This window comes from Rattus norvegicus, chromosome 4 (assembly GCF_036323735.1).
Source record: "Rattus norvegicus strain BN/NHsdMcwi chromosome 4, GRCr8, whole genome shotgun sequence".
Classification (NCBI taxonomy): Eukaryota; Metazoa; Chordata; class Mammalia; order Rodentia; family Muridae; genus Rattus; species Rattus norvegicus.
Window position 1 is genome coordinate 178,711,182 of NC_086022.1, and position 23,351 is coordinate 178,734,532.

General features: G+C 43.7%; 1 protein-coding gene across 11 annotated transcripts in view; it reads right to left on the minus strand.

Annotated features, from left to right (window-relative positions):
- Sox5 (SRY-box transcription factor 5) overlaps positions 1 to 23,351 on the minus strand; it is a 955,415-nt gene that overhangs the window by 198,910 nt on the left and 733,154 nt on the right. For all 11 annotated transcript variants that reach the window (NM_001415822.1, NM_001415823.1, NM_001271267.2 and 8 more), the window contains one exon: positions 8,503 to 8,589. In NM_001415822.1, coding sequence (NP_001402751.1) covers positions 8,503 to 8,589 — 87 coding nt within the window. The remainder of the gene's footprint in view (positions 1 to 8,502; positions 8,590 to 23,351) is intronic.

Genomic DNA, 23,351 nt, shown 5'->3' on the forward strand with positions numbered 1-23,351 from the left:
TCCTCCCCACTGCAGGCAAAGCAAAAGGCGCAGGCCCCATAGACAGTGATCTCTGAACTCTGTCGAATGAATGGCATAAAGAATAACCCCTTCACGTTTCACTCTCCTCGTGCTCAGTCACCGTGGGTTACTAAGACGAAGAATAGGGGCTTTTATTTTGTAGGCGCTGCATAGAGTTCAAGTTTGGGTTGGCTGAGAGTTTAGACAAGAAGGTAGAGATCTCAGTTTCTACAAAGTATCCTACACTAAAACAAAGAGATAGACTTGAGGCCTGCACTTCCAAATTCCCTCATTTTCTATAATGAGTGTGCAACGTAAAAGAGGCTTACCAAGTGGCCATGGATCAGAAGGGGCTACAGGGGAGTCAATCAGCATTCTAGATAAAAGGAGGGGGAGGAGGAGGAGCAGGAGGAGGAAGAGGAGGAGGAGGAAGAAGAGGAGGAAGAGGAGGAAGAGGAGGAGGAGGAAGAGGAGGAGGAAGAGGAAGTGTAAAAGAGAAAGAATATTACCTAGATCCTGGGAAGACTCCAGTGCAGAAGAAAAATTCAGCAGCTAGTGTCTACAAACTTAAACCCAGAGTTCCTAGAGGCAAACGGCACATTGCTCTAAGGAGCTTCCTTGTGTGTAATGATCTTTGATTCAGAGCAATGGGACATATTCCTCTGTTCTGAGGACTGTCATTGATGCTGGTGACCCAGCTTCTAGCACATGTGTGTTTGGATCTATGTTACTGCAAATTTAGTTCTTTTGGAATGGATGCTCACTAAAAGTAAAAAAAAAAAAAAATCCACTGTTATTCTCTCCAATATCCCAGTAACCAAGGCGGGACGGTCCCACATGTGTATGCAGGCTCCTCTGAGGTCCTGTGGGCCAGAGTACTTCTTAACATAATGAGAAGACCCTGTGGACTGAGCACCATCTCCAATTCTCCTGCCTTGTTGAAGACCACCTTTTCACCCTTTGTGTCCTTTTCCTTGTCAAATGCATTGAAAACCCTGTCCACCCTGGAAGGGAGCACACATTTCATGGATCTGTCTCTTTACCCCCACATGTTGATCGCTGACCTGTCTCTCTCTCTCTTTTAAATCACCTAGGTAGTCCTTCTCTATCCCTCCTACCAGTCTGTTGCTTTCCCCAGTAAAACCGAAACTTCAGGAAAATGTTCAGCGTGCTATGCTTGGAAGAGGACCTCCAAGCCCGTCACCCAAGTCACAACAGCAATAATAGCCACCCCACCCCCATCACAGAGTCATCGCAAATATGGAGCAACATTTGATTTGTTTTCCTCACAGAACACTGCCTGAGAAGCAGCACCCTCTTCATTGCTATATGCCGGTACCACTTTCTCCTTGGCACGATGCTTCTTTGAATTTCCCTACAGCAGCAGGCACCTTTGCTTGTCTGTTTCTCCCTCATCTGCAGCAAGGTTTCACCAGAGGATACAGTACATGTACTGAACCAGACCATTCCCTCAGGGAGGAGCATGTTAGAACACGAGATCTCCTCTCACTAGATTCAAGATGGTCTCCCTCATGGCTTATACCCCCAAAATGTCTGGCTTCCCATGCTCATTTGAAGATTCTAGTTAAGCAGAGCTCAGCATGGGGACTATGTTCAGGGAAACAAGTCGACAGGCGATTGTGTCATGTGGGAACATCACACATTGTTCTTAGATAAACTAAGATAATCACGGTATTTCTAGTCAACATCATCTGTGTTATCAGCTGTCCTGTTTGTAGCCTGAAGTTGGAAATGATGTTGATAGCCAGTGAGACAAATACGTCTCGGGACTGGCTTCTTCCATGTATTGAATTGCACCTGCAATACAGCTCCTGTGGGAGTCAACGGCTCTAAGCGTTAATGCTATGCACGGGGGTAAGCCAGAAAAAAAGTATGGTTGCCTAGAATGTAACTCTATATAGAAGATAACAAGTTAATACTAAGGCCCTTGAGATGGGACTTGAAGGCCAGCTCTTCTAGGAACGTCTCTTAAATGTTGACATTAAAGAGGTGATCACCCCTCATTTCCTGTTAACCAATATTGTGCACTGTAGGTCGCATTCGTGTTGACATTCTCTTTAATATGTCACCTGCTGGATTATATGCTGTAATGTACAGGACACCAGCTTATTCTGTACTGTTCCTGTCTATAGAAGGAGGCCCCACGCTTCCTAGACACCACACACACACATACACACAAACACACACACACATGCACACAAACATACACATACATACACACACATACACACACATACACACACATACACATACATACACACACATACACACACACACATACACATACATACACACACATACACACACACATACACATACATACACACACATACACACACACACACACATATCACACACACATGTACATATTTGTTAAATGAACGGAACCAACTCGAGGAAAAGTCCACAGGTCACACAAGCCTATGTACAAGTCTATCTACAAAGATGATCCTTCAAGTAATCTTTACTACATTCTAACAAGCTCTCCTTGACATTGTTGAAATAAAAAATGAAGATGGCCTGGGAGTTAAGGGGGTCACACTCTGTTCTCAATGTTTAAAGGCCCCTGCAGAGACTTTGGCTCCCAGCATCCACACAGGACAGTTCTCAACTGCCATCTGCAATCTGCAGGACCAAGAACGCTTAACTGCTGAGCCATCTCCCCAGCCTTCAGTAAAGATCAAACACCTTTACCTTCCTAATACCATTCGAATAATTACTATCAAGCTGATGACACTCTCATAACTGATGTACCTAAAAGGCTAAAATCGGTTTTTCACATTATATTTGCTGTGTTTGAATTGAAGTTAAAAGCTGTCATATCTAACGTGACATTTTTAATTAATTTATTACCCCCTTTTAATTGTATGTATATGGCTATTTTACTTCCAAATATACCTGCGTACCACTTGTGTGTCTAGTGCTGGCAGAGGAAAGAAGAATGCATGAGATTCCTTGGAACTGGAGTTATGTACAGGTGATGTGAGACATTTAGTAGGAGCTATGAACCAAATCCCAGTCCTCTTCAAAAACAACCATGGTATTAACCACCAAACCTAGCATGGTATTTTTGATTGGTATCTATTCCTTAAATATGCTCTGGTTTCAAAGATTTGGCCTGATATAATGTTAAAATGGTCAGCATATGAACAGCCAGAGGGCACAGGAATGTGTGTTCTGGGAGAGCCAGGTGCCAACCACTCTGGCTGGAATTCCATGAGGGCTCTTCAGGTACAGTCTGTCTAGGAGTGTTCTCCATATTTAAAGGCCCTTAGAGATCTTCTTGTCTAACGTTGTAAACGACAGACATTGCACATCATGCAGAAGGCACAGACTACATTCATACCACGACTGCAGTGTGTGGCTTACGATAACTGGTTATCGTCAGTTTCTAACAACCTGTGAACTGAGATGGGCTGACTACCACAATCATTGTGTAAGGAAGTTGTTCATGGAGTGATACGCAATAAATATTTAACTGTGACTTCCCTTAAATGAGCAGACTTTAAGAAACCACAATGCATAACCTTAGTTTCCCTTGGAAAACCTGGGGTCCCATGACAACCCACGCTGTGGCTGACACATGCCCCCTTGGTAAGATTAGTATAAAGCTAGAAAAGTGGAGGGGTTGGATTAAACCACCCAACAATCATATTTTCACAACCTGTGGAGGAGCCTGTAACTACAATTTTACAATTTCAGTTTTTCTCTCAAGTCTGTAAATTGTTTCAGATGGCCGGATAACTGTTAATGATGTTACTGCTTTTTCTAATGCAAAATCAGATAAAATATGATCGAAGTATTTCCTATCATTCCCGAAGCAAACATTAGGAAGCGTCCGGTCTGTCTTGCACTCAGTCCAACAGATGTCAAACCCCACACTCATGACCCCACCGCCCACCGAGATTTGGCAGCATCCCGCTGGCCCCATCCCTGAATTTGCTTATCCACCCGAAAGCAAGCCAACCACTGCGTCCTATAAGTGTAGATGTTTTTAGGAGCACTACAAATGTGCCCCCACCTAACACTCTGTCGCCAGACTCTCTTCTGTCTCATGGAATTATAAAATGTTTTTAATTAAGCGTGAAAACATCACTACAAAGGATAGAGAGAGAGCTCGGAGAATTAAAAACATAAACGCTTATTTTATGTGGAATTAAATAACTCCGTGTGATGTACCTGACATCTGGTCTACTCTTCATTAAACATCTTCAGGGTGCATCGGGCCTCACAAGAGATCAACACTCCCACCTTCCCTGAAACTGTGCAGACTTACATGCTACAGGTCAGTGTACACATATGTCCCTCACAGGTTACTCGTGGTGATGCTTCTGGTCCTTAAACAACTTCAGGGCCTAAAATGAATGTGTTCGAGACACCTTCCCAAGCGACAGAAGCAAGAACATGTGAAGATGTTAACCTGTTTCAAATTTGCAAAAGTCCAGATGAGTTGGCCCATTTCTCAGATACAGTCCAACTGTGTCTTTCAGTCAGGGTCCTTGAATAGCCCAGAAAGAGCCAAGCAGTCTTGGCTAGCTGGCCCGGGATGCCGGGATCCACCTGTCTGTCTCCTGGTCCTGAGATGACAACCAAGGTACCAGATCCAGCTTAGTTTGTAGCTATGGGTCTGGGATTTGAACTTCTGTCCTTTACCAATTGACCAAGCTATCTCACCAGGACTTATACCTTTTCCTTGAAAAAGGAAAAACAAAACAAACAAATAAAACTTGTTGTCTGACTTGTGTTCTGTGCCCGCTTATGTTCAAGTTGTCTTAATGCCGTTTAAATAGAATAATTGCCTCTTTCAGGGCACGTACTCAATACCCCTGTCTATTTCAAAAGTGTACATCACCTGAGAGACTATCTTAATCCAGGTATTGAGTCCACACAGACTGTGCTTAATTCATGAGCTCGAAGGCAATTGTACTACCCAGCGGATTATTGATATGAATCCAAAGCTATCCAGTGTTTTCCCGTATGTCATCTAGGAAGATCAAAATTCCAGACTTGAAATAGTCATATTTTTACATTAACAAGTGCATGGCATTTCCTTCCACACAACAGATATAACATTTTGTAAGATTTACCTTATGTAGTAGAACCTTTGAGTCCTGGGCGAGAGAGAACTATTTAAACAAGTCTGGTGATGGACTTGTCCTGGACTTTTCTGAGAAATCTGGCCAGCAAACCTCCCAATCAGTGTCCCCTTTTTTATTACAGTGAAGGGAGACTAAATGGGAGATGTCACCTTGTAGACGTGGATATTATTTTCTACAAGTGCAAACTGCAAACAAGATGTAGTGTCCGCAGTTGCTTGGCTGAGAAACGAGTGGTCTGTTTAGACTAGTCAAAGCCATCATGGATCCCCAGACACTGTCCTCAGTTGGAGCGCCAATTCAGAGACCTTCAGTGTCAAGGAATTCCATGCTAGCTGAAATGCTGTGGGCCTCGCTGGGAGCCAGCTGGAATGAGCTTACCACTTCCCCATCCCCTCTCACTACCGGGCTACAAAAGGCATCTGTCACCTTGCTCACCAATGCTGCTCAGAGCTTTTGCCACAGATGACATAGAAGGTCTCTGAGAGATCCCGGTGATGTAATAAGTCTGAGGAGAAGGGAAGAGACCATTTCCTCAGGCAGCACCTTGGAGTAAAGTACCAACCGACTGACTCTTGTTGGCCAAGCTTTGCAGACCAACTGTGTTTCCCAATCTAGGTTCCATGAGCCTTGCATGTGTATAGGAGACAATGATTTCTTCTGTCTTTAAAACCTGAATGGGTCATGTCTCCAAACCACCAGACTATAAAGTGGTACAATATCAGGCAAAATGTTCTAATGTTGTTTTTAAAAAGGGAACTTTTTAGGGCCAGCAACATGGCTCTGTGGGTAATAGCACTTGCTACTGAGCCTGAGGGCTGAGTGTAAGCCCTAGAGCCTTCCTGATGAAAGTGGAGAGCTGAGTTCTAGTCACGCACCCTCTGACCAGCACATAAGCACAGGTGAGGATGTGTATGCACATGTCCTACTCCACAAATAGATGTGAAAATAAGAGACAAGGCGCTCTATGCTCTCAGAGGCCACTGACCTCTGCTAACATTTTCTCTCAAGAAAAGAGAGAGGGCGAATTAGAATCGAAACAATTATTTATGGACAGCCAATGTCCATTAAACCTACACCTTCTTCCCACTTGATGACAAGTTTGCCACTTGTTCTTTTCGAGTGCTAACAGTGAGAAACACTTTCACAAACTTTCCAAGTTTCTGACTCTACTAATTTGTTCAAATACCTTCAAAGTAATTCCTTGGGTAATACCTTAACGGACCACTGGCTTGGCTACGGTGTGAAATCTGCAAGAGGCTCTCCTTTGCCTTGCCCTCCTCCCTCTCCCTCTGTTTCTCATTTCTCTTCCTCTCTCATTCTCTTCTCCCCTCCATTTCTCTCTCTTTATCTAACTGCTTTCATGCCCCATATTCAATAAAACTGGCCGAGATATACATAGAGGCACTTTTCAGGACCCAAGGGATCCGGTCAATGCTGCGAGGCTGACAAGCATCATCCTGGCATCCTCTAAAGTTCAAATCTACTACATTGGCAAACCAAGCAACCATTCGGCGCGTCCCTGCTTTCATATCTTGAAAAAGTCTACAGGACCACTCACTCCTTCCCTCCCCCGGCCAGAAACAGCAGACAAATCTGTTAGCCTCACACCTTCCTTCCTCTGCCTGGGATGAAAAGGCCTCAGAAACAAGGCAGCCATTGTTCTTAGACTTCTTCTGAGGTGGCCAGAAACCACATTCCTGGGCACGACATAATCTTTGCTCCTGACCCCCCAAATTCACTTACCCCCAGAGGCAATCTTCTATTGTACCCTCTGCACCTATGAACAATGATTCGTAATTGCAACTGTCACACACAGTCAGCAGGCAGAGAAGCTCAGGGCTGTTTTCCCTACTTCTCTGGGAAACCTGAGCCGGACACCTAATAACCCTGCGCTGGCAGAGGAAAGACGTACTGTTGCTTTCAAAACGCTTCTGGAAACAGCCTTATTTTGAATGGAACTGGAGGACAATGACCGGACCTGGACTCTGAACATGAAGCTTGAAAGACTCAAAATTAAAGACAGAAACTTCTTTTGTGGTTTTACTAGAGCATCCTAAAGTAGCCCCAGGCTAGCCTCAAAGCAGAGCACAGAGCCTCCTTCCCCTAAACCTATCAGCACTGCTGTTAGGACTTTCAAGTCTGACTTGTGAAGGAAGAGAAGGGAGGAACACAAGGCTTGGGGCAGGCATGCAGTCCTCTCTACTCTGCTCTTGGTGGTGCCTGAGGTGGGTGGAGGAAAACAGGAGGCAGGCACACCCTTTGCCTCAGGGGTCATGGGTTAAAAGTCCACCAGAAAGCTGAAGTGCTTGATGTCCCAGAAAGGAAAGCTTTCCTCTGCGTTCTCCTTAAGTTCCGCCACACTCTGAGGCATGCTAATTAATTATTCATTTTTCTTCCAAAATCAATGTTGGTCAACAAACTTGTTGATGGATACTCATCCTCCCTACCCATTGACAACCCTCCAAGACCAGAACTTATGCAACGTCAAATGGCTGACAAACACGTGAGGTCCTCAGTCAAATGTTTTCTGGTACTTTCCAAACAGCCAGATATAAACAGCCTCTAGTAGAAGAAATAGTTGAAAAGGCAAATGCTTTGCTTCTCTCTAGAATACTTGGACGGGACAGGACCTCAAGGCTGAGACTGCCTCGAAGTTATTTAAAGATGTGCCTACATATATACTAATATTAATCTGGAGATGCTTAAAATTTACAATTAGCGCCACACTTCACAAGCAAATATATTGTTGATGACCTGCTCTCTTGACATTCCCAAAATTAATATCGCCTGAGAGTTTAGAATCACAAGTATCCTGGTAGCAGCCACAGGGAGCTGCACACTGCCCACCGTCTTCTGAGAAGTGGTGGTTTAAAACCAACCGAAAGGATCATCTGCCTCTATTTCTACAGGAAAAAAAATTGAATCTCCCCCCTTGTACTGGAAGTTTGTTACAATATATCCCTTGCTGATCTTTGGTGGCTCCAGCTGCCCATTATACCTATGCGTACTTCAGATACAGAGTGCAAATTATAACTTACAAGACGCAGTTTCTAACCTCGCTCTGCCGTTGTTATGTTCTTAGCCTTGCAGTAAATCATTTAAGTCAAATACGAGGAAGAACATGCCACCGACAGAGTGGGTTTGTGCTGTTAAGAAACCAAACCAAACCAAACCAACAACAAAACCCCATTCTTGACCCTATACAGTGCAAGCAGAACACACACACACACAGACAGACAAGATCTATTTCCATCCAGAAGAGAGGCCAGCCCCAGAGCATGCACAGAGAAAAGGGGCTGGGGACAGAAGGATTCCATAACCACTGGTAAATGTCAACTCCATTTCTGAGCAATCTGGATAAAAGCAGGCACACGCTTCCTACCTTTGATTTCTCCAAAGTTCCCTGATCCCATTGCCAGGAGCTTGTCTTTCCAGTCCTTGGAGAGGAGCTTTTCAATGCTGGGAGTGTCTAAGTAAAGAGAGAATACACTTATAAGCACAGCAGAATGACTATATGCAGCATGCTCATAGAAGCCTATCCGCTAAGAATAGGCCATCCTGGTCCTGGCCCCAGCTCATAATGACTTCATCAACAAACTGATAACAGGGGAGGGGAAAAAAAGGAGTGTGTTTGATCACCTGCTGTTTCGAAATCATTAGCTTTCCCCCCTTCCAGAACAAAGCCATACGAATTCTTTATGACAATGGGCTCATGTAAACCTACAGTTCATTGTTTTACAATTTTGGTGAGCAAATTCTTGCTATAATGGATGCTTGTCAATTTCAGAGTGTCAGCCTGCAGCCGGAAAATAATTATGTTGATAAAATGCAGAGTGAAAAAAAAGGCAAAAGAATTAGCCCTTAAATCTGCTACATGTAATTACGTCCCTCTGTGTGTTTACAATTCCGTGCACTTTATAATATGTGGAACATTGTGTGGTGGTAACCGCGCTGTGGCAAGATTTGTGAGCACACATTGAACGCTGAAAAAAATAAATAAAAAAACAAACAAACCAAACCAAAAAAAAAAAAAAAAGGTTGCAAAACCGGTGAACGAAGTAATGTCTCTAACGCAAATGCATGGCTTGCCCATTCCGGATATGCTCCGTGCTTTCTTCAAGTGTTCCGTGCTGCGACAGCATGGGCACCTATTGGAGAGCAAGGTCACGCGTTTGGTCTGTTTTTGTGGCTACCTCGTCCCTGCCCTCCCCCTTTGAACTGAACCTGAACTATAGGTAACTACAACCACAATAAAGCCAGTGAACGTGAGACTCAGTTCCAGACCATGGCGTTGTGTGCTTGTGCCAGCATCCAGCTGGGTGTACAGTTAGAGTACATCTCATCAACTCCAGGTTAGCCTGAGGTACATTAGAGAGCACAGTGCTCCTCAGCCCTGAAAGGTAAGTGCCCCCCCATGCCTCATCAAAAGGACAGCACCGCACCTACTATCTTGGGTCTCACATGTGCCCTGTCTTTTCCACATCATTGTCTGTGGGCGTTTCTATCTGTTCAGATGATTATTCACCCCCTAGGAGGGACAGAGAGGTCAACTTGTCAAAGACCATCCGTCCTAGGGGGTTTCCGGCTAAGCTGAGGTTAAGAATGGGCTATCTCTAAGATGTTGAAAATTAATGATTGGTGGACATTTAAACACCCCTGAGGTATATTTAAATATATTTGGATATCGAAGGTGTCAGGCATTCTTTTACACCGACACACGCGCACATGTAAGCAGGCTCCATTTGCGATATGTGCTTGTAATATACGCTTCTCTCTGTCCTGAAATACCTATTTCTATTTTGTATATCAAGGGGAAATCCTAATGAGCTTATTTGCATATTTTCCTAAAAATCACCCCGCCCCCTGTTTTTCTATCTCACACTCTGGAAATGGCGCCAGACAGCAATGCTGCGATCAGTCAGAGTGCAGACCGGTGTTGCAATCGGTGTTTCCACTTGCATCATGGTGTTTAAAGAAAGTTGAAAATACTTCTGCATGGAACTTCGGTGTGTTCACATTCCCAGGGAGCACCGGGGGAAATCAGTTCTTAAACCTTATCAGAGTAGGTCAAACAAACACCACTGTTTCTTTATCCTTTATCCAGAGGTCGACTTTAAAAAAAAAAAAAAAAAGAACCTGGAGTAGCGTGCAAACAGGGCATGGCCAGAATGGTATTTGTAGGAGGGTTCTGTCAGTCATTAAAAGCTAACAAGCCTTTGCAAGGGAGGAATGTGGCGATGGAAATCCACTGTGGACTAACAATGGGCCCCCGGACCTCCCTGCTCCACAAGCAGATCTTTTTACTTCTAATGCTATTATTGTCTGCCAGGTCCTGGCAATGCCTTTCCCTTGCAGGGAGACAAAATATCTACTGTCGCCACCTTATAAAGGGACAGAGGTCTTCTGTCTGAGCTGCAGAGTTAAAGAAATAGCAGTCAGACTTGTGGAACCCACAGAACATTTCTGGCCTTCCTATTAAGGAGCATTGAGATAGAAAGCTCCAGAGAGCTGGTTCAAGTTGACTCTTAGCACACAGAGCAGGAGGGAGGGAGGAAGGGCAGGAGGGGAGAGGGAGGGAGGGAAGGAGGGAGGAAGGGGGCGTCTGTGAAAATGGAAAACCAGAAATATGCCTAACTTGGGGCTGTCACATTGAGGGATGACTCAGAATACTAACATCTTTCACTGAGGTGTGAAATGTGTGCCTCAGATTCAGATATCTGTACTGAGTGGCCTCCTTCCTGGGGACTGTGCTAATGAATGGCCTCTGTTCTCTTATTTAATCGTCACCTGAAGTCTGAGAAGGTGTAATTACATCTATGTTATGAGTTCTAAGAAAGATAAACACACACACACACACACTCAATTCAGGCATAGACCAGTCTGCAGTTTTAAAATATATTATGGGGAAGAATGATGTCTTGGGCAGGGTTTTGTTTGCTCCAAACACCTAGTGACAAGACAAGAAAGCTCCTGTTTTGAAGGCTAATTGTTGTGCAACAAAGCAATGTTGCGCCTCCCGCCCTGTGTGTCATGACAAATTTCTCATGGTAGGTGCAGATTGACACTGCTCTGCTATTAAAAAAAAGAAAAGAAAAAAAGCTCAAAGCTTAGTGAGACGCAGCACTCACCCACCTCACCCATAATGAAGCTGAGTCCAAACCACCCAGGCTGCTGTTCAAGGTGCTTACACACATGGTCACACGTGGACAACACACACACACTTCCTCTGTACACACACACACACTTCCTCTGTACACATACACACACACTTCCTCTGTACACACACACACACACTTCCTCTGTACACACACACACACTTCCTCTGTACACACACACACACATTTCCTCTGTACACACACACACACACTTCCTCTGTACACACACACACACACACTTCTTCTGTACAGACACACACACACTTCCTCTGTACACACACACACACATACTTCCTCTGTACACACACACACACACTTCCTCTGTACACACACACACACACACACACACACACACACACACACACTTCCTCTGTGGAAGAATTCTAGATCACAGAAACCATTCAAAAGTCCACCAGAGTGAAAACCTCAAATAACAAATTGAATTCTCTAGAATAAAATGTTTGTGTGAGTATCAACTATGGATTAAAAGGATAGATCTTTTTTTTTTATAGTTCTCATTAACATGAGAACTTAATCTAATCGTACAATTTCTTACGTGTGGAATTGGCCTTGGATGCTTTTAGAAACCCATCATGTGAACGTGTTCAATGAAGTTACCCCTTTCACGTATGAGCTAGAAGGGGTATTAGGGATGAGTGAAAAGAATCCAGATGGTCACCTCGCCTGTGACAGCAGCTAGCTGTTGGCGAGGCGAGGGTGGGGTCAGGGCCCTTGGCGTTCCCCTACATGGATTTCTGTCACATAACTGGGTGACTACTAGGAATTCTACTTGCCGCAGCACATTTCCCAGCTCGGTCTCACATCCCTACAGAGTGTTCCTGTAGCGGTACTAGGGAATGACCTCCATTGAGAAGGTCAGTGCCCTCCATGCTAATAAAGCTCTCGGGAGACAGTCAGAAAATCCACGGTTAGAACGTAAAAGACAAGATCCCAACATTTATAATCACCTGTTTTCTCGTGTGAATTTAATAAAGGGATGTCTACCACGGCTCCATAAGCACCACTCACTATGTATGGTGTGAGAAAAGATACTTACCATGCAATGTTCAGTTTTCAAAACTGAGATTTACTTTTAAACCCACAGAGTTGAGTTTTTCCTGTGTGTGTGGCTGGCATCTGTTTGCCTTGTTGGTGAGTTCTGTTCTGCAACTGGCCTTCTTTCCCTTTTTTTCTTTGATTGATTGATGATTGATTGATTGATTGATTTCGGACAGGATCTCATTGAGTAGACCAAGCTATCCCTCAACTCACAGGGATCTTCCTGCCTTTGTTTTCCAAGTGTGCAGAGTAAAGGCATGTGGGACTAGGCCTGGGGTAAATTTCTTAATTTAAACACTTGGGACTTTATTCCCCCAAACATTGGAGTTTCATAGTTACCCTCAAAACTATGGAGTTCCTCAAAGAAAGGCATTGTAAAAGTCAAGGTGCCTTAGACAGTGTCTCAGCCTAAGGAATGCTGTCACATCTGAAACCTTTGACAGTAGTGAGTCTGTCCCATGTTAGACTTGGCAAAACTCAGGCTTTGCCCAACGTCAGCGAGTTCAAAGTACAACAGAGACTGTGAAAACCAGGGCTCTTCCTTCAAGTTTCCAGTTAAAAACTAAACACACGCATTGTAAAAGATAATGTAAAATAAATAAAGATCGTGTGGGGAAATAAGCTATGGACCACTGGTGCCCCAGAAGCACCCCATCACTGGTCCACTAGAGCCTCAGAAGTACCCATCCACTGTCCCCACATTCAGATGATTCTGTGGAATCACTTAAGCTTCTCTCTGCTGGGTGCAGCCGGTAGACAGACTGATTGCTTTTCTCTCTGGCATGATCCTGTGAGCTTCCTCACATCACTGCCTACCACAATCCCCACCAGAGAAGCTCCCGAAGTTGCCAGCCATTGTTATGACAGCATCCTGCCTCTTTAGGGCCCCTTCATTTCTTCCTAACTCGCACTCCCGTTTTTCCCTGCGGTGCCAAACCCTCTTAAGACCGACTCCCTGGGCTGGAACAATGAGACCTGGAGACCCATGCCAACATATTGTAATTCTCCAGCAAGCTGCCAGTGCCAAGAATTAAACCACATTCCTGCCAGCACAGTAGCTTACACACAACCTGAGGTTTGTGCTTTGTGTGCACGCACGTTTTATTTTTCTGTTTTAATCTTCTTTGAACTACTGTGGCAGGGCACATTAAGAAATTGAACGAGTAAAATGTAGGTTTGCACCATATTTGACTTTTTAGACTAACGCCCATGAATTAGTCCACGGTAAATCCAAAACTGTTTATATATTTTTTTTTAAATCTGTAGCTTTGACTGGGCCTCATCCCTCTTGCCCTGTGTCGATGCACACAGCAGCGAGGGCATCGCGCCACGGAAGGAACCGTCATGGCTAAATTTCAAACATGCCAGTTGTTTCTCAAATCAAGAAATCGATGCCGTGTGTAGCTAATCCAGAGGCTGGATTTTACAATGGGCGTGGCTCTTCTCTACCATTTTGGTAAGTATTTTAACGGACGCAGTGGTCAGATGTAAGCGGAACAAACACAACTGGGTGATGTAAAATCAAAATCAGAATAAGCATTACACTGTCGTGCAAATCTAACTTACCCTTAGCAATCGGGGAGCCCTTTTCTACAGGAGTTAGATACTTTTAGGTGCTAAGAGACTGCTAATGGAATACTCAGTGTTTAAATATTTTACCCAGGATATCAGAGTTGGGCAATGACTGGTAGTAGTCAGTGTGACTTAAAAAGAGTCTAGGCTGAACTCTCTGATGGTCAGTAGCACCACCACTCAGCAAATTTCAAATACTCATGAAAAAAATCATAAACCCCACTAAACCCAAAGGCGGGACATGTGGCCTCATCCCCGGGACAGACTCCTCTTCACATGCCACGGGGCTGCGTTCTACACTCCGGCTTCTATTTTTGTGGTTGGTCCTTGGACTGAACGCAGGGCCTTATACGTACTAAGCGAACAGCTTTAGCTGTGTGACTCCCAACACACACCCCCTCGCTAAAGAGCTAAGCTTTTGGAAGCATGGGATTTTCGTTCCATTTTCTTCGCCACCTTCATGATCAGCTGATTATTTAAGTGTCAGGTGGCGCCGTTGGAATTGTGGCAGTGAACTCAATAAACTCTGTTAGGCCTGATCCCTGTTGCTCTCACAAGTACCCTCTGGAAGTTCCCGGGAGCTGAAGAGCAAAGGCCAGTGTGTAAGTCAGTACAGTTCCAGGACAGCACGCTGCTGATTAATCACGCGAGTAAAGACAAGAAATGAGGATCTGTGGGGGGAAGACTCAGGTTAATCTGCAAATGACGTCAATAGAAATTCACTTCGGGGGGGACAGCATCTTCTTGTCCAGACAATACTCCGGGGCAGCTGTTATACAACGCAGGGTAAGCAGTAGATTCTTACAAATAAGAAAAGCCCTGTGTACACTTGAGACCAGTAGGGCCCAGAATTATTCCGGAGCCCACCCATGGCTGCAGCTACGCTACCAATGTCAAGTTCCAGGATATGTTACAAAGTTCTGCACGTCTCCACAAACCACAGAAGTCAAGCTGACGTTCCGCAGCCCTCAGCCTGCACCGGCCTCACTTTTTATATGTAATTATGCTCAAGTTACTTAAGCCTGGAAGGGCTTTCGTTTTAGTATTGTCAAAGTGTGTGCCTGTTTTCGCCTGAACGTTATTAAAAACTTTCTAGAAGGGAAAGAAATGGCTTTGACAAGGCTACCTTCTGCGAGTTTTAAACATACAATCAATCCCAGAGACGGACATGACCTGAGTTACTTGCGATAAGCTTACATTTTCTGTTTGCACTGGCTAGAAATTTGGACATGTCTCTTCGGGTATATACAGCCCGGAATCACCTTTTTAGAAGAGTATTTCTCCATTGCATAATTAAATATGCCAAAATTAACACGGCACAGCTGCCACATGTCTGGGGTCCGTATTTGTTCCTTACAAGGATCATTTGTGTGAATGCTGTCGTATCTCTTGTAAGATTTGATTTTTATGAACGCACGTGTGTCTGTCTGTGTGAGCCTCTGTGAAGGGTACAGGTGTGCCTGCCAGGAGAGGGCATTAGATCCCCAAAAGCTGGAGTTACAGGCAATAAGGGGTACGCCCTCATAAGACTTGATGACAAGGGTGCTGGAAAACAAATCCAGGTCCCCGGGAAGAATGCTTCTAAACACTGAGCAATTGCTCCAGCCCAGTGGCTCTTAACCTGTAGGCCATGACAAAATCTACAAACCTCCGCTCCTAAGAGGTATTGATATTATGATGGATACAGTAGTAGAATCACAATAACAAAATAATTCTATGGTTGGGGTGGGCACTTCAACATGAGGAACTGTGTTAAAGGGTCCAGCATTAGAAAGGTTGAGAACTACTGCTCTAGACACCCCACTCCCCCATGTCTGTCTGTCTGTCTGTCTGTCTGTCTGTCTGTCTATCTCTCTCTCTCCCTCTCTCTCCCTGACTGGTTTCATTGTCTGAGCTGAACTTCTGATCCTCCTCCTTCCAGTCCCCAAGTTCTAGGTCTCAGACATCCCCCACTCTGCCCAGTTATCTTCTCTGCACACAAACAAGGTAATAAGTGAGCAGTGGGGTCGCTGGTCGCCCCAGTCGCCCCTATCAAAAGCTAGCTGGTCTTGTGTAGCCCGCAGACATTTCCACGTGGTAGTTTTATTATTAGTTGCCACCAGAACCACTGCAAGCTCTGTCAGGGCAGCATTCCAACAGGGAGCTGCAGAAAGTCATTCCTCTGGTACAGAAACTCTTTGTCTTCTTGCTACTAGATATAAAAAGGAAAAAAGAATGATTTAATGTCATAAAACCCGACTCCATCTCTTATGGGTTTATTGCTCTTTGGCAAGTAATTTACCCTCTTGCTACCTCAAGTTACTCACCTGAAGGTAGATAATGACTGCTCTTATCTCGTGTTTGCTGGGAAGGCTAGTGTATGCAAGCCTTTAATAGGGTTAGGCTCACAATGCCACTCAAAAATGTTAACCAGTGCTAGAACTACAAATCAGCTTATAACTGTCAAAGAGAACCACTTCTTACACACACATGCACACAGAAACACATACAGATACATCTGCACACACACACACATACACACACATATACATACATACAGAAACAAACATATATACAGACACATAAACCAATGCATCTATGCATACACACAGGTGTATATACATATACAAAATGTATACACATACATGTGTATACAATAACAGGTATATGCAGACATACATAAACACATACCAAACCCTTAAATACATACATATACACATATACACATAACAGACATACATATACACATAAACACATGCACATATCTGCCGTCAGCTGTCATTACACTGTACTAGTGGTTCCCACATGTATTTCTGTAATGAGGATCATCGCTCTCTGACCTCTATGAGAAGGAAATGGGTACAGCTGAAAGGAGGGGCTAATCATTTGTAGGTTACTGTATGACATGTCTCAGAAAGCACAGGCAAAGAGACTCAACTGGCTTTCCTTCTCTACTTCCTTTGGACAACTGTCTTTCCAATGGTCCTCAGGGTTGCCAGCACTATGGGGACACACACCAACAGCAGTTTGTAGCTTCCATTCATTGGCATTGCAGTCCCACCCACCACGGCACTTACCCTGTTCTTCCACTTCTACAGTGACAGCATTTTAACTGACAGTGGGAGAGCATGGCTCTCACATACAAGCCCTCGCATGAAGTGCACGACTAATGAACACTGTCCATTTGGAGCCAAATAAGTCATGAAGTCAGAAAAAAGAAGACGGGTGAGGAAGGGAAGCACCAAGTTCCACACTTGTAAGTTTCTGAGAGAGTGGGGAGTAGACAGCAGGAGGAAGACAGGGTTGGTAAGAGGGAAGACCAGAAAGGACATACAACATGGTGGGAAACTAGAAGAGAGGCGGGGACTGTGCACACACAGCAGCCACTCTATAAAACCCCAACGTTTCTTCTGAAGGAGTTTCATCTCGATTTCACCCACCAAACAACTGGTCTGGTCAGAGAAAAATTGTCCGAGCTTTCATTTTCTGTTTTAGTATTTTCTCCATACAATGGAATCATTTAAAGATAACATAAGGACTGCAGAATTAAAGTGTAACATATTTGAGAATCAAATGAGATTTTAATCTCTGAAGACTACCTTGCACATAAAGGAGGAAGCTAAGGAAGGAGCAGGTAAGGACTTGGAAGCTTCTTAAAGATGAGACCGTGTAGACCTTACTACACCTGTGAACCTGATGCTTACTGGCCTATAGGGCAAGAGCAAGTGTGGATCGTGTACAACTGTTAACACATTTAAGACAAGGAATCTGTAGGTATTTGGATCATAACAAACAATTTATCCAACTACAAATCTCAAATTCATACAATCATTCATGTATGGGCATTTAGAACACACAAGTTGGAATCCATTTTGATGAACACATATGTAGAATCCTGTAGTTGCTCCAAATTGCAAATGTGGCACGTGGAGAAGAGAAAGGAAATCCAAAGAGTATCTAAGTAGAAAACCACTTGACATCGGGTAGAACAAGGAGTCCAGGCACCTGGATGCGTGAACCAAAGCAGTCAGGTGGAGGCTGAAGCATCACACACCCAGAATCTTCCCACCCTGACACATGTGTGCCCGTGCCACAAGCCCCACCTGCCAGATGCCTGGCAGGACGATAAGTCAGACAGGACTCTGCCCTCCTCCGCCCCTCACAGAGACGGTTACTAGGGCAGCTGAAGAGCTGAGTGGAGACACTAGTTATAACTCAGGGGAGGCTGTCATATTCAGATACAGAGGATCAGGGTTGAGAACAAGCAAGTGGAGAAAATGTTCTCCAACTGCTGAACATCAAGTGTCAAGTCTTACACAGATTTCCAAAGTGAAGTACCCCCACTCCCTCGGCGTTCATTATCCCTGGTCTCTTGTAACTCTGTAGTGATTTTGGACTGTGTCATTTGTAGGGTAATTTCAGAAGACAAAATACAGGACTCTCATTTCCAAAGCATGATTTAATGTTACCAGACCTAGACATAATCCCATCAGAGGAGAAGTGTGCTGCTATGTTAGCCACAAGATCCTGACTCCATCCAAATAGTGTAGAGTGAAACAAGTACATAAATCCATTAGGGACCATTTAAAAATGATTTCCATTGAGGAAGCAATGCAGTAAATAACTAACAAGGAAGGAAATGAAAAAGTGAAAAGTAAAAACGAGATAAACAGAAGCAAAGCCAAAGAGATTGGCATAGTTTTGGTTCTCTGACGTCAACAGAGCCCACCTTCATTTGATGATAAATTCAGTACATATAATATTATGCGTGTGCAACACATCTACCCATACATTAAATTGTAATCAGAGTATTTGTCCACCACTATTGTCTTTGCTTTTAATGAATTGTATATACTATGTGAGATACAAACTTTATAAAAGTGACAAATACATCATACAGGTTCAACCCAATCTCTTTCTTTTGTATGATTTACACACAGTATTTATACAAACACACACACACACACATGCACACATACACATTTGCACATATATGCACACTCACACACATGCAGGCACATGTACACACACCTACACACATACATACACATGCACACACATACATATGTGCACACACACATGTATACATACACACATATGCACACAAATGCACATGCAGTCAGGGAAGCATCACATGCTATTCTTCTGCTCACATATGCACCACTGACTAGTCACATCCCATATCCCATGATGCCAAGCTGCTCAAAACCTCAGGAAACTCAGTCTCATGTAGGAGAGTAAGACTGTGCCCATAACCAGACACAAACAAGTATTTTATTTCAGATGATATCACATCACTGAGCTGCTGTCCTAGACCCTCACCTACTGGCTCAGAAAGAGTATTAATGCCCTACCTGAACTGCCCAACCAATGAAGAGTGAACAAGAGTGTGGACAGGGTGTTTTGGTAAGCACCCCTATAAAATGTAATACTTAGTTATTATTAATAATTAATAATATAATGTATTCTCATTAATGATATGTAATATAGCATATTAACAGCATGCTATATAATACATAGTGTATAGTTATATATGAGTTTCTACTGTGTGAGTACATGGTTCATAATCACTCATTTAAAATACTTAAATGGAAATTTTATCATAATCTACCAGCAATATGTATATATATACATATATATATATAAACATATGACATATAACATATAAATTTCCATTCAAATGTTTTAAATGAGGGATCATGAGGCATGTAATCACACAGTAGAAACTCACACATTAAAAAGGTTAACAGGACACACCGTTCATGCTACAGATGTACAGAGTTCTATAAAGGACAAGAGAGAGAAGAGAATTCTAGTATATAACATGTGCTGGGTGATATGTAACACAGAAGATGTAATACATAATATAGAAGATTTAATATGCAATATGTAATATATATTATTCAGGTCACGATATAAAGGTCTACTAGACAACAATTTGTAGGAAACAGGACCAGATACTGAGATGCATGTAGGTAAGAAAATATGAGTGAGTATCTTCAGCAAAATGTGAGCTCCCTGTTTGTTCAGCATGCACTGTGTCATCAAGGCCAGATGGAATCTAGTGGATGCTGTGACCGAGGGTCTATAGTGGGCAAGAGGGTCACTAAAGACAACATCCAGAGGTCATCAAGACAGTCAGTTTCCTACGTCTTGGTCGAGCTCAGGAACCTGAACTTTTCATTGTTCATCTTGATGAACAAACACTGAATCAGAGTTTGAAAGGATGGACCGAAAACATCGCATGAGGACAGAATCCTAGAAGTGAGTACGATTTGATAGATCAGAATACGCCGAGTTCTTCTTGCGAAGGAGAATGGACTGAACCAATGCCGAATTTTCACTTGAGCAACAATCAGACAATGTAAACCAAAAATATCCAACGTCTTCCGGTGGGTTTGTGTTTGCAGCCACATGACCTGGGCATTTCAAGGAGAAGCACACTGAAGAACCGCCAGGGACCCAATGTGTCTTTCAACCATTGCACCAGGGCACAAGGTTTTCCTGGGAGATTATGATAAAATTTGCATTTAAGTTTTTAAACAAGGGATCACGGACCATGCCATCCCACATTAGAAACTCACGCACATTTAAAATCGTTAACAGAGCACAGCATTCATGCAACAGATGTACAGAAGTCATGTAAATGACAGGAGAGATAAACTAAAGCTCAGAGATAAGACAGCCATGGTTCTGAACGGTGAAGATGAAGTGGGGCTTGTTCTAAGTCTAGTCAAAGAATGGCATGGGTCACTCGGGAAACCCAAGAAATACAAACTAAAAGACGTCCCCTTCATCCAGGAAAGTCTCTAGACAGAGCCCTTCGGGAGATGCTGGGACTACAAGTTATTAACCCTGGCCATCAGCTTGTGGCAGAAATAAAACACTTGGCCCACCCTCCTCTGAACATAACTGACCTGGGTTTCCATGGGCCGGCAGAAGCTCAATGATTATCTTTCATTCATTGTTAAAAGAACGTGGCTCAATACCATCAAGTGAATCAGCTGCTCAGGAGGGCACGGAAGCCTAGGGCTGCTGAATGCTTTTCTTTCCCACTTGCTTCTCTTCTAGTAACAACGCAAGAGTGATCTAGCTGAATTTTACATGTGAAGGTAAAGACGGTAAGCTATAGATACATATCCACGCAAACCAATTATATACCCATATATTTAGAATATCTAACATAAAATACTTATACAGAATTTGAATTCTACTCCTCATAAAAAAGGGAGGGGTCAGGTGCGGGTAAGGAAGGTGTCATACATTCACCACAGTGTGAAGTAAATCCCTCCTTTCCCCAGGAGCCACTTCATTACAAGAATAAACATTTAGGAGGCAAGAAAAGCTCATTTAAAACAGCCGAGGGACTGAAGCAAACCAAAACCGAATCATTAGCACTTACCAATTTAAGAATAGATGAATATTTTATTTCAGAAGGGTGTGAGAATCCAATGACATTAACAAACACCTAATCTTCTGACTAGAGGAAGCTAGGGTGGGCCTTCACACCTGGGCATAGTGTGAGGGAACAAGGGCTAGCCTTCACACCTGGGCATAGTGTGAGGGAACAAGGGCTAGCCTTCACATCTGGGAACGGTGTGAGGGAACAAGGGCTAGCCTTCACACCTGGGCATAGTGTGAGGGAACAAGGGCTAGCCTTCACACCTGGGCATAGTGTGAGGGAACAAGGGCTAGCCTTCACATCTGGGAACAGTGTGAGGGAACAAGGGCTAGCCTTCACATCTGGGAATGGTGTGAGGAAGCTAAGGGTGGGCCTTCACACCTCAGAATAGTGTGAGGGAACGAGGACGAGCCTTCACACTTAGTGTGAAGGAGTGAGGGCAGCAACCTTTCAACCTGGGAATGGTGGACTTTTCATGGTTTGGAAGCCCGAGTTTCATGTGTTAGAAACTCAAAGGTGTCAGGACCTCTGTGAATTTTTTCTGTAGAGTAGCTAATCCCCTAGGACTGGGCCCCAAACATCATAGTGAGACCCTGTCTCAAAGAATACAAACATACAAACAAAACGTAAATTGCACAAGGTGACCATTTCAATGTGAGGCACTTGATGCAATAAATATGTAGGTCATCGTTACAGCCTTGTCATAACTAAGAATGATCTGTGTTACGTGACACGATCAGACCCAAAATATAAGTTAAAGTACGTATTTCCACAGTTAAGGATAGAAGCGTTTCTAGAGAAGGCTAGAGCGCAGCAAAACAGAAGTGTTGGGTTCTGTTGGAACTGCGTTCCTTAACAGAGAAGGTATATTTTCATTAAAGCAAGCATTTCATAATCTAAGGAATGTTCCAACCATTCAGTCAACGTTGGAGAAGTATAATAGTCTATGATTCTAGATTCAGACCTTGAGATAGTTCTCTCTCTTTTATTTTTCCTGTAAATAACTTAGCTTCTTCCACAACATCCACAGAGCCAACTCCAGAAATAAAAAGAGCCCGTGGCAGCGCAAGCCACAGCAGACACGAATCCGGCACATTCAAAAGGACGCGTATCTGAGCTTAATTGAAAATCTTGTTATTGTTGGGGTTTTCTCCTCTCTGCTGTTCCTGTAACACACAGGGCGTGGACCACACAGCCATTAATAACCACAGCAAGGAGGGGATGAAAATAAGGAGGAAAAAATGTATTCCCCACTTTGTTGCTTCCAGAGGTGTTTCTGGGCTGTCCCTGAATCCTTTCAGTCTCTTACCTACGTTACACTAACAAGGCACCTAGCGTGGCCATTCCTCACCAACAGGTCCAGGTCTCCAGTGGGACAACTACAATTTCCTACATTACGGACGGTGGCCTAAAGGGGACATCTGTTTACCACATATGATACTGTATTACAAAATAAACAGGAAAAGTACACGAGAGACTATGGTAGTTAGAGACACATGAAAGTGTACTTTCCAAGGTTCCCGGGGCTGATGCCTGGCTAACTCTGTGATCTCCTCATGGATACGTGTTCTATTTTCCCGCCAGGAAGTAAAGAGTTCTGAATGTCAGTGCAGTAAGACATGACACTTAGGAGCACACCAATGCTAAGGGGTTCCTATTATACCAGGACACTCAGTACCACTACGTAATGCTTTCACTAAACCTATATACATTAAGCTTGATTATAATCAATTTTTTATAATACCACTTTTGTAATAATGCTCATAGCATGTGGCTCCCAGGGAAGTTCTTATAACGAGATAGCTGGGTCTATTTTTCCCATTAAAGCCTCCTTGTGAATTGTCTGTAGTTCTTCCTCTCACACATTTCCAGCTAACTGCCCCCTCTGTACTTAACGTTTGCTGAACAATAGCCAGGCCCCCTTTCAATGGTTAATTTTCTATAACACCCATTTGCTTCCTTCTTTTATGTCAGGATGCCTCGCTTGGCATCAAATCCACTCCCTACCCATTCCCTTGTCCTATCTCTTTCCTCCCCACAGAGCACTATCTCCTAACCCTCCAA